Below are 16,533 nucleotides of genomic sequence, written 5' to 3' on the forward strand. Positions count from 1 at the left end.
CTCTCTCTGTCTCTCTCTCTCTCTCTCTCTCTCTCTCTCCATAGTCTTGCTATGCAATTCAGGCCCCCCTTGAACTCATGGTGAGTTTCTCCTGCCTTGGTGTTCTCAGGTGCTGGGTTTATAGGAGTGTGCCACTATGCCTGAGCATCAGTGGGGACATCTTTATAGGAAAGGGGAGAGGACCTAGTCTAACCCTGTCCCTCTGGACCCACATTAGCAGGCTATTTGGGGGAAGACTTGGAGTTAACTCCCCGTGGGAGACATTAGAGGGAGTCAGAGAGCACAGAGGTGAGGAAACAGGGGATGTAGTCTCTTCTGCCTACACCACTGCAAGGCGGGATGGGGACTGCTTTGTGCCAGATTCCAAATGTACGTTATTGCCATGAGTACCACATTGGCCCACTGACCCAGCAGGCGGCTTCCTCAGCCCCTGCACTTCAGTGCCCTTTTCCTCCCACAGACCAGGAACTAGAGACACAGAACTGGTGCTGCCGCTGGAATGACAAGCCCTCCTTCTGTGCCCAGTACCGTGAGCAGTGGCCCCGCGTTGGCTGCACTACCTATAGGCCCCCTCGGCCTGGTGAGGACACACGGAGACCCTTGGCCTCTAGATATGCAGCCTGTTGAGACCACAACAGGATCAGAGTCCAGGGGCAGAGCTGTGACCACACAGGAAGCAGGGACAGTTCCAGTATGGGGCTGAGGGCAAGCAGAGGGCTTGGGGAAGACACAAGAATGGGGGTAGGGACCCACAGAAGCAAGGGGTCGGAGAGCCTCAGCCCTAGCCACAGCCTGCTAATGTGTCACCTGTTCTCCCCCAGCATGGACCTTTGGGGACCCCCACATCTTCACCTTGGATGGTGCCAATTTCACCTTCAATGGGCTGGGGGACTTCCTGCTGGTCCGGGCCCAGGACAGCAAATCCTCCTTCCTGCTCCAGGGCCGCACGACCCAGACTGGCTCTGCCAAGGCCACTAACTTCATTGCCTTCGCTGCTCAGTACCAGGCCCATAGCCTGGACCCCATCACAGTGAGCCAGGGGACGCCCAGGAGGTCCCTGTACCCTGTGCTCCCAAGACAGCCTCTCAGTGACCTCCGGCTGGACACTGAGGTCCATGAGGAGGAAAAGGACAAAGAAAGGGAGAGGGAGGGAGCCCACATCCTGCCAGAAGAGCCTCTGGGAGCAAAGCCCAGGCCCTGCTCTGCCTGGTGACCCGGCTCAGGCCTGCTCCCCTTCCCATCCAGGTCCAGTTTCTCCTCAGGCCCAATGACATGGTGGATGTTCTGCACAACAACCGGACTGTGACATTTGAGGCCAGCTGGGAAGATGCCAAAGGTAGGCCGGAGAGAGCCCTCTGCCACCCTGCTTGCCTCCCTGGGGCGGGGCTTGGCGTGGTGCTCAGCTAGCATGTGGAAGTGGCAGCACTGGGCAGAGCACAGTATTGCCTGTCTGTCCCTTCTTAGCCAGTTCTGAGGTGCCCCCTGAGCACAGGCACTAAACACACTCCTTCCGGCCCTCCTTCCTTCCAGTGCTCTGATCTCCCTGCCTCAGTGCCTCAGTGCTCAGGGTGGCCTGAGGCTTCAGCTTGGAGCAGCCACACAAGGCACCCTCAGGACATCCCAGCACCCCTCTCTGTGACATGAGACCCAGGGTGAAGGTGCAGGCTGCTTTTTTCACCTGCCTCCCTGTCACCTAGGCATGGAAACGTTCAATGCCACTGGAGTCCTGCTGACCCGCAATGGCTCCCTGGTCTCAGCCAACTTTGACGGTACCGTGACCATGTCGGTGACTGCAGTCTCCAACATCCTGCATGCCTCAGTCAGCCTCTCAGAGGGGTACCAGAACCGCACTGAGGGCCTCCTGGGTAAGGGCAGGCTCTTGGGCTGCCTCTGTGGGACATCCCTGCCAGTTCTCAGGTTTAGGATGTTTTACCAGCAGGGAAGGACAGGGGTTGCTTCAGCCATCTTCAAGGTCACTTCCTGTCCCCTGCTGCTCTGAGCAGCCTTCAGGATGGCTCTGGGGAAGGAGTGCACAGATGCAGCCATCATCTCCTATACTCCCTTTCTTCTCTTCCTCCCTTCCTAGAGCAGGGAGCCAGAGTCCAGGGAGGGGATGGCTACCTTCCCAAGGTGGCCCACTTTCCTTCTCCATCCCTCAGGACTCTGGAACAACAACCCACAAGATGACTTCAGGATGCCCAATGGCTCCTCTGTTCCCCATAACAGCACAGAGCAGACGCTTTTCCACTATGGGATGACCTGTGAGTACTAGGGGATGGGGAGGGTTGCCCTGAAGCTCCCTCAGGCCTGTAGGTGAGGCCACCCCAAGCCTGTGCCCTCCCCCTCCCCCTGCACATCTGTGCTTGAAAGAGAAGATGGGGACACAGTACATGGGAGGCCCTCAGTCACTGAGCAGGGCTTCCCTGATCAGGAGCTGGAAACCATTCTGTCCCCCACCTCTGTGCTAAAGCCATCCACAGTGAGGCCAAGGGGCCACACCCGGCTGGAGTCCCACAGCCACCATCCCATCTATGTGTTCTAGGGGCCCTCAATGGAACACCACTCTTCGGCATGAGAAGTGACCCGCTGCCTTCCAACTTCACCCCGGTCTTCCTTTCTCAACTGAACATCTCCCTGGCCTCCGAGTGTGAAGGGAACATACAATGCATGTACGACACGATGGCTACCGGAAATGCCAGTGTGGGCCTGCACACCAAGGGGCTCTTCAGAGAGTACCAGCGGATGAATGCCACCCTCAGTATGTGGTGTCCTGAGGGGCTCCCCTCCCACAATGCCTGTTACCTCCACCTTTTATTCCTCTCGCCCATCAAACTCCTGGGCCCCCAACCCATACCTGACCCCAAGCTCACCCAGCAGAGCCTCCCGGCCCCACGCAGCCCTTGGCCTCTTTGCCCAGCACTTCTGCTCTGCTTCCGGCTCCTTGAGTTCTTCACACACGGGCTTCACTGGCAACTCCGAGCCTTGGCACACACGGCTCCCTGCCAGGAAGGTCCCGTCCCTGGCAATCACAGGTGCAGGGCCTTCTCAGCAAGGCCTCATTGGCCGTCCTTACCTGCCCTTAGTGCTCACCCTCCTGTCTTGTTTTTCCTTAGTATTTACAACTGCTAAATGTATTTTGTAATCATCACAGGTATAAGGTATGATCAAAATATCTGGTGCATGTTTTTTAAAAATATATTACAGTAAAAAATGTATTATCATGAATCCCCCTCAGAATCCTTCCCCTGGCTTCAAACACACCCCATAATTCTTGCCCCTTCCTGAAGCAGTTCTGGAACTTCTCTTTCACTCGTGGTTTTTCCAGTGTGATCACAAATGTGGTAACTGCAGACTCATGAAAACATAGCAGTGCCCTCCCCTGCCTCACTGGCTGGGTCCAGCACCCCGCACCCTCCAGCTCCTCTCCAAAGTCAGAATGACCCAAAGGGAAACAGTATGAATCCGTTCAGGATATTGAAGCAGCCACAATAGCACAGCCAATGACACTGATGAAAGGGGACCTCCAGAACTGCTTCCGGAAGCAGCAAGCATGATGATTAGCATGTTTGAAGTGAGGGGGATGGTTTTGAGGGTGACTCATGGCAGTGTATCCTTTACTGTGATTTTTTTTTTTTTTCTTTTTGAGACAGGGTCTTGCTAAGCAGTTCAGGCTGGCCGTGAGTTCTCTTTGCAGCTCAGGCTGGTCTCAAGCTTACAACGATCCTCCTGCCCCAACCTCCTGAGTGCTGGGATTACAGGCATGTGCCACCAGCCCTGGCTTCTTTACTGTGATTTTTATTTTATTTATTTTTTATTTAATTTTTTAAAAATTTTATTTATTTATTTATTTATTTATTTATTTTTTGTGTGTGGCCAGCTCAGCCCACCAGGGGGCGGGGCTGGCTGGCATGTGGTGCTGGGGGATTGAACCACGGTCCCTGTGCTTTGCTTAGCTTAGCTTGTTCTAAGTAGGTGCTTTAGACCACTGAGCCATCTCACCAGCTCTTTACTATGATTTTTAAAATCAAATACCATCTACATTTTTTTTTTTTTTTTTACATCTGGTCTCTTGCTTCATTTCTTGTTTGCTACTGTATCCTAGAATAGGGCCACCCATGTTTTAGGTGTTGGTTAATGAATTACTAAATGAATACATGAAGCAGGGGCAATGCCTGGGGGTGGATCTCAGGCCTGAGAACCCCTCCTACAAGTCAGGGAAAGAGAACAGAGGGCAGGCAAGTGGCAGCCTGCCCCAGATCCTGTCTCCTCTGCTTCAGGTCAGTTCCCGCCCTCCATTAGTGGCTGCCATGTGCTTGAAGCCTACAAGGGCCAGCCCTCCCAGTGTCAGTGCACCAGCTCCTCTGCCGTCACCTTCAGACTCCCAAGGCCCCTCACCTCCTTCCAGCTCTTCGGTAAGAACCTGTGGCTGGGGTGGGAGTGCAGTGCATAGAAAATGGAGTCAGAGTCCAGCTAGGTTGTTTGGTATCTCTTTCACCTGTACAATTTTCCATCCTCTTCTTTTTTTTTTTTTTTTGTCAGAACCAGGGGTTGAACTCAGGCCCTTGCGCTTGCCAGGGAAGCACTTATTCCACTGAGCCATCTCCCCAGCCCTTCCATCCTCTTCTTATTAGACTGTGCAGGCCCAGCAGTTCCTAAGGGAAACAGCAGCAATTCAAATAGATGGCCTCTAGGGGGCAGTAGGGCAGAGCGTCCCACATGTGGCCAGCTCCAAGACCGACTCTGGGCACACATAATTGATCCAAATACCATTTCATCTCCACCCCATAAGATGAAACCGACCACCTTTAATCATTGTTATGCCCTCACAAATGTATTAGAATATTCAAGTGCAACAGTTAAAAAAAAATACTCATTTACAACATTTTCATATCAATTCAAAGTAAGACACTATGTGGGACAAGACTTAAAGAAACACAAAGATCTCACTTGGTTCCCTTTTCGCTCGCTTTGTGGTCAGTCACGTTTGCCTGGCTTGGTCTCTTGCCTGATTTTCTGTGCGAGGAGGGAGCAGAGCTTGCGACTTTCTCTCAGTGAGGGCATTAGGAACTGTGGGGTAGCATGCACGGCCTGGGGCAGAGACACAGAACCCAGGGTGTCCGCTTTTCTTCTGTCCCCTGCTCTTTGCTAAACCAAAACCCTCAGGGATGATCACCTCTGTCTGCCTCGTTACCTTTCCCTGCACCTAGGAGGAGACTGCTTCATCTTGGTCCCTCTTATTCTACGTGGCATCTGCCCTGGCACAAGACAGTAGCATCACAAGGTGCTCCTTTCTAAAGCTTGGTGACTTGGAAGTTACTCCCATCTCTTCCCTACTGTTCGATCCTTCTAACCTGCTCAAAAAAAAAAAAAAAAAAAAAAAAAAAATCCTTCCTTTCTGGAGAATTGTAACCAGGCTGATGAGAAACCCACAGCAGAGTTTCCCTCTAGGTTGGTGCCTGAGGAGCAGCTGGTCCAAAGGCCCAGGAAAATAAAGGGGTGGGATGGTGAGAAATCAGGGCCGGGGGCCGGGACCGCTGTGGGTGAATCCAGTTTGGCTGCAGGGTATGTAGCCCAGGGAACTTTCAGGAGCATCCTGGTCTCCAACCCCAACCTGTCCTCACGACAATCACTTGTCCCCAAGACACTCCATCATGGCCCAGTCCAGCCAGAGGCTCTGAGGCGGAAGTGGGCTTCTTCCCTTTGTGGAGTCCACCTGTGGGCCGTAAGGAGGGCACTTCCTCCCTCCCTTGGACCTGGCCATGGTCACCCCACGATTCTAGCCTTGCTTAAAGGAGACATCTGATGCTCCCTGGAGGTGGTCTGGTAGAGGGGACAGCCCAGCACCAGCCACCAGGTCTAGCTCCAGGCTGCAGCAGCCCACAGAGCAGAGCAATCTCCCACCCCCAACCATCTCCTCTTCCCCACAGAGAATGGGACTTTGCTGTGGACCCCAAAGTCGCCGAAGCCAGTCACCCTGGAGATTCTAGCTCAAGACGCTGAGACTGGCTTGTGGTCTGTCCTCCAGCCCAAGACAGTGGCTTGCTTTTGCAATGAAAGCAGCCAATGTCTGTACAATGAGACCCGTCGGGTGGGCAACTCGTCCCTTGAGGTGAGTCGTGGGAGCTTTCTGTATAGAAGGGAAAGGGCACAGGAAGGTAGACAGTGAGCAGGGGTGCCACAGACTCCAGTGGGTAAAAGCAGAACTTGCTATACACCAGTGGCTCAGCTGACGCTGTGTCCCATGCCTGTCCTCCCAGGCTGGCTGGAGCAATGTCCAGTGGAAGGCACCAAGTGGGGTGGGAAGTCCTCTGCCCACCGGCAGGAATCTGCACTGGCCACTGTCTAGCTCTGCTGTGTCCCCACCTGCTCCACACTGTCCTGTGCTCAGGCCAGGAGGCCATCGTCAATGGCCATCTGTATCCCGTTTAACCAGAGCAGCACACAGACTTCCCCTCAGAGTCTTATCACCATGGTGATGGGAAGAGGGCCGTAGATCCCTCTGCCTTGACACCTCAAGTCCCTTTGTTTCTCTTGTACTCTCTCCCCACAGCTTTTGCTTTTTAACTCCTTTCCATCCAAGTTTAAGCCAAGATGCTTGACCCACAGCCTCAAATCTCCCCTGTTTCCCCATTCTCCCTGTCTGCCTCCTTCCCTGTCTCACTCATCAGGGAAGGAGATGTGTGAGACAGAGGGCCACGCCAGGACCCAGAGACACTGAGCAGGCAGTGGACGGTGTGGTGCTAGGCAGGGACTGCAGGCCCAGCCCTGCCACAGTGTGCAGGAGATGCTGGCAGAACTGAGACAAGGGGAACTCTCCTGTCATCCCTGCACTTGGGAGACTGAGGCAGGAGGACTGCTCTGAGTTCCAGGCCACCCTGGGGTAAAAGGAGTTTGAGGCCAGCCTAGACTATAGAACAAAACTATGTTTCAAACAAAACAAAATGAAAAAGATCTAAGGCAAGAACTCAGAGTCTATGGCTCCCACATCAGGGGAGCTGGTGGAGAGAACAGGAAACTTAGTGTTTGGCTCTTGACCGCCCTGTTGCAGGAGGCCAGCTGCAAGTGCAACCATGACACCTTTGGGCGCCTCTGTGAGCGCTTCAAGGAGCCCTGTGATGAGCAGTGCTTCCCGAATGTGCAGTGCACCCCAGGGAAGGGCTGTGGGGCCTGCCCCCCGCACATGACCGGAGACGGGAAACACTGTACAGGTAAGCCTGGAGCATGCCCTGGCGGGAGGGGTTTGGGGCTGGATGACATCGCAAGGACTGAGGACAGCCACGGGCAAGCACTCGCCTCCTTCTCCCCTCACACTCCCCCCAAGTCTGTGGGATGGTCATCCTAGGAAGCCTGGAGAGGAGGAGGGCTCGGGTGGGCTGGTGCAATCCCAGCACTCAGGAGGCGGAGGCAGGAGGTCGCTATAAGTTTGAGGCCAACGTGGGCTCCAGCCTGAACTGCACAGTGATAGCCTGTCTCAAAAAAACAAAAACAAAAACAAAAACTACTCCATTCCTGCTGAAGTCAAACAATACCTACCTGGCAGAGGAAGATGGGTTACAGAGAAATGGGGAGGAGGATGGTTTGGATTCTGAGTGGCCCACAAGCGGAACACAGATTGAGCAGGCATGGGGAGAAGAAAGCTCGATGTCCTGGCAGCAAGTGCCCTTGGGCACCCTGCTCTGACCTCGCTAGTGGGACTGCTGATCCCTGCCCCCTCCGTAGCCCTCTGTCAGAACCAGTCCTGCCCTGAGGATTACTGCTACAACCACGGCCACTGCTACGTGTCCCAGGCCCAGGGCTGCCAGCCCGCTTGTACCTGTCCTGCGGCCTTCACAGACGCCCGCTGCTTCCTGGCAGGGAACACTTTCATTCCCTCTATTGTCAGAGGTAGGAGCAGATGCCTTGCCATCCCCATGTCCGCTTGGGCATCCTGAAGGAATTGGGAGAATTTGGGGCACAGGGCCAAGCTCCTCAGACCACCAGTTTGTACTCTGTAGTCAGTGGGGGTTGTGAGGGTTCGTGATGGCAGGTGACTGAAACAGTGGCCTCATAGGTCCGGGAGATGGGGGAGTAACAGATGGTGTGCTGGGGTGTGGCCAGATGCCTGGCCACTTCTGATGTCTCTGGTGACCTCTGTCACTGTGGAATGGAGTGGTCTCCACGGGCAGGCCCAAGGGATCTCAGGGCTAGCTTTGGGCGTTGGGGGCTGACGGACCTTCTCCACCTCCAGAGCTTCCCGTGAGGGCCATCCAGCTGCTGCTCCATGAGAAAGATGTGGACACCACCAAGGAAGATGTGGACGCCTCGGTCAGTGCTGGTGGCCACAGGTTTCAGCAGGGTCTGGTGAGGGTGGGGCTGTCACTTCCTCTCCCTCAGCTAAATTTGGGTAGGGGCCTCTTGTGCAGGGAAAATGGGATGGAGAGTCAGGAATCTTCAGGGGAGAGACCCCAGGAAGGGTTAGACTCACCAGTCACTACTAGCAGAACCTAAGGGGCACACCACCATCCCCTAGAGTGCCCCTCAAGACCTGAGCTTTGGGGTGTGACCTGAGACACCCAGGATATTATACCTGCGCTCTGACTTCCTTGGGGAACTGGGGGTCCCTGCTCTTGGCCTCACAGGCACAGCAGCTGAGGCCTTTGTGCATATGGGGCTCAGACCCCTTCCTGCCACCTCCTAGAGCGGCATGATCGTAAGCCGCTCAACAAGTAGCTGGTAAAGTGGTGCACACTGGGCTCCCTGAAGCTTAGGAGGCAAGAATGGAGGTCCCCTAGTTCAAGGCCAACCAGGGCCTGAAGCAAGTCCCTGCCAAAAGTAAAAAATAAGAAGAGCTGGAGTATAGTTCATGTTCCCTGAGTTCAATCCCTAGTGCTCCAAAAAGAAATAGGAAGGAGAAAAGGAAGAGCAAAAAAGAGAAATTAGACAGGTTATGACTCGTGTATGTAGTGTTGATAACAGTATCTTCTTCAAAAGGTTGAGTCAAGGTTTAAATAATAATATGAGTAAATACTTAGCGTGGTGCCTGAAACGCATAAGTTTATTTTAGGTATCAGGAATGAAACTCAGGACCTTGTGCTTTCCAGGGAGGCGCTTGTGCCACTGAGCTATATCCCCAACCCACACAAGTTTACAATGATTCAAAAGTTATGGGCATGGTGGTACATGTGTGTAATCCCAGCACTTGGGAGGCTGGGGCAGGAGGATCTCCGAGTTTGAGGCCAGCCCAGTGAGACCCTGTCTCAGAAAAACAAAATGGAAATTATTAGCGTGACTGTTGCAGCTACCGCTTCACTCCACACACTGAGTGGTGGAATCCGTTGACCTTGGTCTCCTGCGCCTGACTGTGGGCTCCTAAAGCACAGACTGCTCTTGAGTTGCCATGGCGACCCAGCACCTGGCCACCGCTAGGTCCAGCTAAACTGATGTTTCAGACACATGGGGGTGGGGCTGAGTGGGTAAGCAGGATTAGATCCCCCCTTTTTTGGTGGTACTGAGGGTTGAGCCCAGGGTCTTGGCACTGAGCTACATCCTCAGTCCTTTTTATATTCTTAAAAAATTTGAAACAAGGTCTAAGTCACTGTGCGGCCCAGGCTGGGTTTAAACTTGCAGTCCTGCTGCCTCAGAACTCCCCCAGTGCTGGGATCACAGGCCTGACCTTAGATTCTTCCCTTGGAATGTGAGGCAGAAGAGAGGAAGAAAGGAAAGCCCCTTACTTGCCCACAAGTACTGACTGAGCCAGGCCTCAGGCCAGGCACTGGCCTAGCTGGAGTGTGGTGGGGAAATGTTCTGGGGTCTTGGGCGTCTATGAAGGGTGACAGGGATGAGTCCGTGCAGGGCCATGGGTAGGTGTGGCCTCTCTGTCTGGGCCTCACAGCCACTGTGCCCACTCTGCCATCCTACCCCACAGGTGGCCTACAGGCTGGAGCACCTGGACGTGTGGGCCTTTCTCCAGAACAGAGAAGTGAACCGCAGGTGAGTGTGTGCAGCTGTCCCTCTCCAGGCCCCAGGTCTGTCCCACGGCTCCCTGGCCACCTGAGGTGCTCACTGTTCCCTCCCACAGCCCATCTGCCGCAGCTCTGCCCACCCGGCACTGGACGGTGATCTCGGAGTTCAAGTACCGTCCCCAGGGCCCTGTCATCCACTTTCTGAACCATCAGCTCCTCGAGGCAGTGGTCAGTGCCTTCCTCCCCCAGACTCGGGGTGTGAAACAGGGAAGGAGTCGAGAGGCCCGGAAGAACGTGAACTTCCAGCCCATCAGCAGGGAAGATGTGACTGACTACGGGCCTCTGTGTGAGTCATACCATCTTGTAGAGGGACAGTTAGGGGAGGGAGAGGCAGGTGAATGGAGGAAGCCTGTCACTGACCGCTGACCCACACAACCCATGGTGGACAGAGGTGCCCACAGGACCTGCAGCCAAGTAGTCCTTTTGCCCAGGCACTGCTATTGATTTTGTAGTTTTCTTAAAACACCACTGCAGTAGACATACACAATGACATCCGTTCTACCACTGGCCCCCAGCTGCAAGGTGTTCAAGTGGAGATGCCCCATGCAGAAGGGCAAGCACAGCCCCATGCCGGGCCTCCACACCCAGTCTGGACTGACCTGGGCTTCTAAGGCCCCTGTCAGCTGTACCAACCCTTGGTTCCCTTGGGATGGGAAGACAGAGGAAGGAACATCATTTTTAGGAATGGGGCAGAGAATCTGTAGAATGGTGGCCATGACCCAGGCACAGAAACTACTCCTCCACTTGGGCCCAGGGCTGGGCAAGAGCTGATTCTAGAGTGCGGCTTACAGCTCCTTCTACTTGGGGCATCTGTGTGTAGGACAGTCGGGCTGAGGTAAGGGAGCAGCCCGAAGATGTTTGCTCGAGAAAACTCAGTTTTTATTGGATAAGCACAAAAACTTTACAAAACATAGGTTTTAAAAAGAGAGAGAAAGCCATATAATCCCACCCTCAGAGACACTATTTGTACCTAGCCTTCTCAACTTTCTCCTCCTCATCCCTCCCCCCGCTTATTTTTTTCTTGTTTCTCTTCCTCTATGTTTGTTTGTTGAGACAGAGTCTCAAGACATAATTAAGACTGACCTTGAATTTACTAAGTAACCCAAGCTGGCCTCAAACTCAAGGTGACCCTGCTGCCTCAGCCTCCTTAATGCTGACATTATAGGCATGTGCCTCTATGCCCAGTCCTAAACGGTCTTTTCTGCACTGGATATTTTTATTAAAAGATCAAGGCATATATCTAATGTTTGATAGACTCTGCATTAAATAATGGTGGCTACATTATCTCACATATTGTGTACATATTCCCCTTGGTATTGCATTTTATAATGTATTTGAATATAGTGTTTTAGATTTTAAATATGTTGTGATAATAGTCACTCTATACTGAGTGCTTACTGTATCAGTATTGTGTACTCTCCCTAAGGAATCTCATTAAAGCCCTACGTCTACATAAGTACTAATGTTATAATTTAATTTTAAAAATATGGCAATGGAAGCTGAAAAAGTTAAGCATCTTTCCCTAAATTAAAAAAAACTAGTCAGAAGCAGAATTCAAAATTTCTTTCAGGTCTGGCCAACTTCAAAGCTTCTGCTCTTCACTAATACATTTTCCATACTGGGCAACTGTCATTTTTCTACCACTACATAGTAACTTATTCATCAAGATCCCCGCCTGTTAAACACTGCTGGTATCATCAACCACACCCATAAGATTCCCCACTGGAAAATGTGTCTATGCTCCCTCACTCTTCCAGTTATTTCTCAGGATAGCTCCCTGGCAGGGAATTCTAGATTGAAAAGTTACAAACTGTCAAGCACCTGCTTTCCGTGTGACTCTTTCCCCAGTGAACATGGGCAACCTGAGCTTGTATTTCAAATGCAATGGTTACAAGGGCTACCGCCTAACTTACAACCCCGAGGATGGTGTCACCTGCGTGTCCCCCTGCAAAGAAGGCTACTGTCAAAATGGAGGCCAGTGCCAGCACCTGCCTGATGGACCGCGCTGCAGGTGGGAGGTGGCTTCCTCTGCGTGAGAGATTAGGGAACAGGGGAGAGGGCACAGGGGAGGGGCGCAGGTGGAGAATAAAGATGCTGTCATAAGGAGCCTCGGGTGGGTGTGATGACCACCCTACAGGCGCGAAAGCTGCAGCTGAGGGAGGACAGGGCATCCAGGATGTTACCAGCCCAGGGCCTGCCCAGGACACCCAGGAAGTTACCAGCAGAGAACGCTGCTGTCCTCTTGGGGAAAGGCACTCACAGGGGAGGCCACTTCAACTAGCCCTTTAAGCCCCCTCCAGACATCAACAGCCTGGCTTCCAGGAGACCTCTGCTCACCTCAATTCCTCAGTCCACACTTAGCCCACTGCAGTCCTAGATGGGCTCAAAGGAGAGGACAGGCTGAGTTGAGGCCAGCTGGGGGGGCTTGTGACTGTTGGGGGCGGGGCTTGTGGCTTGCTCTTGTGCACTTGCCCCCACCCACCCCGGGGGGCTGGGCAAAGTTTGTAACAACATGTGTGAGCTTCTGGCATTTGACTCCTATGCATTACTGTTCCAGAGGGCGGGTTTTGTTGACTGCACAAGCGCACTTCTGTCCCAAGGCAGCAGGGAGGGGAACGTGTGTGGGGAGGGGGTGTGTGTTTGTGACTGCACATGCACACTTGTGTCTGGGAAGGGCAGCAAACTGTATAATTCACACCCAGGTATTGTAAGGCCCACTTAGTCCTCCTTTGCCTGGGGTCTTAATCCAGCTAGGCAGGAGAGAGGCTGAGCCCTTTCTGGCCACTGACTGCCCCTCTTTGTCTCCAGCTGCCTGTCCTCCTACATCTACACATCGTGGGGTGAGCGCTGTGAGCAGCTGAGCTTGAAACTCAACGCGTTCTTTGGGATCCTTTTTGGGTCCCTGTGTGCCCTCTTGCTGCTGGGGGTCATTGTCTGGGTGGCCCTGCGCCTATGGGGGCCATCCAGGCCCAGGTTCTCCTACCCTCTTCCCTCAGAGAACTGAGCCCTCGCCCAGGTGGCAGCTGTGCCGAGGAGGCCTGGTAGGCCCTGACTTTCCTGCACACTCGAGCACCATTGCTTCGGGGACACTGGATTGGGAGGGAATGAAGGTGACCCAGGGCTCTGCAGGGAGAAGGGATGACAGAGGACTTCTGACTGGTGTCCTACAGTGTTAGAGCCAAGCACATAGCAAGAGCCATGAAGGCTCAACCCACCAATGAGTGGGTTCTCACCCAGCGCACGCCTGTGCGGGAACACGTGCATGCCAGCTACATAAACACACAAGAGAGTTGTTCTAGTTTAACCAAAATGCATTCACACATAAAACTCTGGTTCACTTCTGATTAAAGTTTTTTTAAATAAAGTGCCTCTAAAAAAATAAATAACACAAAGTGTCTCTGACTTTTTGTCTCCAAACTATGGATTCCATCCCAAGTTTTCTTCTGGTGGCTGAAGAGCTAGGCACACGAGAAGGCACGGGGTGTGGAGGTCAAGTGTTCTACAGGTGACAGAGGCATGGGAGCTGATTGGGCCCTGCCCTACTTCACCTCCTCATTACTTCCTGCGGGGACTCCTTAGTTGCCACAGTCCTGAGGTGGGTCCTTGCATCTGCCTCTAAACCTTTCTCCACCCCAAATGCAGACTGTGATATTTGGGTGTGGTTTGTCTCCCAAATTTCCTGTGTTAGCAACTCCTCAGCATGGCCATACTGAAGTGGTAGAATGCTTAAGAGGTTGGGCTTCCTACAAGATAAGCAGGTTGTGGGGTATCCCCCTCAGGAGAGATTAGTGTGTTCCCCAAAGGATCCCCCAGTTAGTTATCTGGATAGAGTGTTTTTATACAATAAGGGAAACCCCATGCCCTTGGCCCCCTCTGAGTGTCGCTTGTTCCCTTGTTTCACTGCCAAGTTGTAACCCAGCCAAGCAAGCCCTCACCAGGGCAAACAGACAAGGCTGTTCAGTGTTGGGCTTCCAGCCTCTACAACTGCGAGTCAGCCCTGCTGGGGGCATTTTGTTATAGAAACAGAAAATGGTGGGAGAGGTGGTGTATTTGTTGCTTTTCCATCACTGGGACAAAATACTTGACACCCACAAATTAAAGGAGGAGGAGTTTGCTTGGCTCCTGGATTCAGAGGATTCAGTCCATGGTAGTGTGGCTATAAAGCAGAAACAGCACAGTGGAAGGGCCTGGCAGAGGACTCCTGTCCGACCCATGCATCCAGGAAGCAGAGAGAGGAGGGAGACACCAGGCCAAGAACACTTCACTTTGTGTCATGCCCATGGACCCGTCCCCAGTCAGGCCCCACCTCCTAACAGCACATCTGGCCCAGAACTCACCCATGAGTAAACTCGCTGATGCTTACATGACCCCATGACCCAGTCACTTTCCAAATCGCCAGCTCTGAAAACAGGAGATTTCTGTGGGGCATTTTAGATCTGAGCCCTAGTGGGTGGTCTTAGAAGTAGGGTTTAGTAAACAAAGACACAGGCTGCTCACTTTGAATTTCAGATAAATCATTAATATAGGTAACTTTTTCATATAAGGGTGTCGCACAAAATATTTTGGATTTGTGATTTTTGTGTGTGTGTTTTGGTTTGTTTGTTTGCTTTTAAGGCAGGATCTCACTCTGCAGTGCAAGTTGACTTTGAACTCACAGCAATCTCCCTGCCCCAGCCTCCGAGTACTGAGATTACAGGCATGTACCACCATGCCCAGTAACTCACAAAATATTTAGGACATCTTTATATTTCTAAGAAACTATTCATTGTTCATCTGAAATCCTAAAGTAACAAGTATTTTATCTGGTAACCATGTCCAATAACTGAGGCTATGTACTTACAGGAGAAGGTGGGGACATGGCAAAGAGAAGGTGTCTGGGTCGCCTCCCACTGGGCATGGCACCTGATGTCTTCATGAAGGGCACCATTAGATCAAGGATTCAACTACAAAATTTCATCAGCTGACTCCTGGCTCTATGGCTTGGATTCTGGCATTTTGGCACCTGGAATAAAGAACTGGGTGGCCTTCTCTGGGGTGCGTGTGTTTGCTTGGCATGTGCCAAGAGAGAAGAGTGCACATACCTCCTCCCCTGGCAGCTGGTGGCAGGCTGCTGAGCTGCCCTCAGAAAGGCAATGTTAGCCAGATAAAGAGACCTCTTCCCTATTCTTCCCTGTTGTCAAAAGAGCCTTTCAGAAACTCCTCTGGGCCCAAAGTAAGGAGCTTAAAGACCAAGATGACAAATAATAAATAATTAAGCTGTGTGCCACTTTAAGCATGTATTCATAACAAAAAGTAGTGTGAGGGCATTCACTGAACTGTTGGCCACACTGTGGAATTAGTTATCCTTCACTACTTGGCATAGATTGGTGGTCAGAGGCCCCCACACAGGAAGAAGGAAGGAGTAACCGTGGCAGAAGCTCTGTGCGAAGCGTCTGCCTGGAAAGCTTCGGCTTTGCATTTCCCGCTTCCGGCTGCAGGTTTTCCGCCTCCTCAGAGTTCACACGGAGTCCAAGTCACTTTGCACAGGTTGCCTTATTGAGGTCCACACCGACCTTTGTCTTCACGGAAGATGCAGCATTTTAACCTCACATTCACACAACTTTAGAATTTTATTTATTTTTATTTATTTATTTTTTTTTTCTGGTTGTATGTGTAGCTTTATATTTGTCACTTTTTAAAGACACAAGGCAATTATTATTTATTTTGGACATCACATATACTTACAATTCCTCTCTCCACCAGATAAACATTTATGCCTGGAGACATAACCACTGTGTCAGTCTTCCCACTTGGATTCATACATCCAAAGAAAACTAATTCTTTATTGTTTAAATTTGACTTGTGACAAATTTTCCATCATCGCCAACGCTTAAAATACAATGTCGAATCATTGCTAAATATCTTTAAATATCAATCTCATGTAAGAGCAGTTGGTTTTATAACACTTTAATACACCTGAGTATCTGTTAAAAATAGCTTTAAGTCAGATTGCTTTTCTTATCTGAAGCCATGTGGGAAGCTTAAAGACAGTGGGTCAGTGTCTGTTTCTCCCTATAATGGAGACTTTGTGATTTGCCTCTGAATCATCCACATATCAAAAAGCCAGAGCCCTTCTTGTCGCTGAACTGTTCAGCTGCTTAAGGCATTGAAATGAAGCTACTCTGTCTGCTGCAGCTATTGATCCAAGCAAGGCTCTCAGCTTCTAATCTTTAACTAAACAGTTTATTAGCCATGCTATTTACATCTTACAGTTTCGACACTTCAGGATGCTGATATTTGAAATGAGCAACATAATACTATTAACCTTGTGTTTCTGGAAGAATCACATACATAATACAACCCTTACAAACCTATAACTATTGGCATTATTAATGGTATTGCTACCACATACGTAATCCTGTGCCGAGACCAAAGAATTTTCTTCTTATTACTGCTACATTGATAGATTATAAAATGTAATTTAAGCAAAAATCAGATTTGTAGTTTGCATCTAACACTAAAATAGTAAAGTACCAATTTCTATGTGCTTTCA

The 16,533-nt window shown here is 51.4% G+C and overlaps 1 protein-coding gene across 1 annotated transcript in view; it reads left to right on the forward strand.

Annotated features, from left to right (window-relative positions):
• Positions 1–13,378, forward strand: part of Muc4 (mucin 4, cell surface associated) — a 59,566-nt gene extending 46,188 nt beyond the window's left edge. Inside the window, exons 11-25 of the mRNA XM_023704758.1 lie at positions 461–580; positions 822–1,030; positions 1,246–1,336; positions 1,698–1,865; positions 2,160–2,261; positions 2,543–2,758; positions 4,278–4,412; positions 5,928–6,109; positions 7,049–7,208; positions 7,720–7,884; positions 8,228–8,304; positions 9,905–9,969; positions 10,058–10,287; positions 11,850–12,012; positions 12,810–13,378. Coding sequence (XP_023560526.1) covers positions 461–580; positions 822–1,030; positions 1,246–1,336; positions 1,698–1,865; positions 2,160–2,261; positions 2,543–2,758; positions 4,278–4,412; positions 5,928–6,109; positions 7,049–7,208; positions 7,720–7,884; positions 8,228–8,304; positions 9,905–9,969; positions 10,058–10,287; positions 11,850–12,012; positions 12,810–13,005 — 2,279 coding nt within the window. The 3' untranslated portion in view covers positions 13,006–13,378. The remainder of the gene's footprint in view (positions 1–460; positions 581–821; positions 1,031–1,245; positions 1,337–1,697; positions 1,866–2,159; positions 2,262–2,542; positions 2,759–4,277; positions 4,413–5,927; positions 6,110–7,048; positions 7,209–7,719; positions 7,885–8,227; positions 8,305–9,904; positions 9,970–10,057; positions 10,288–11,849; positions 12,013–12,809) is intronic.
• Positions 13,379–16,533: the final 3,155 nt, after the last annotated feature.

The sequence above is a fragment of the Octodon degus genome, unplaced genomic scaffold (genome assembly GCF_000260255.1).
Source record: "Octodon degus isolate 3935 unplaced genomic scaffold, OctDeg1.0 scaffold00203, whole genome shotgun sequence".
In the NCBI taxonomy this organism is placed as follows: domain Eukaryota; kingdom Metazoa; phylum Chordata; class Mammalia; order Rodentia; family Octodontidae; genus Octodon; species Octodon degus.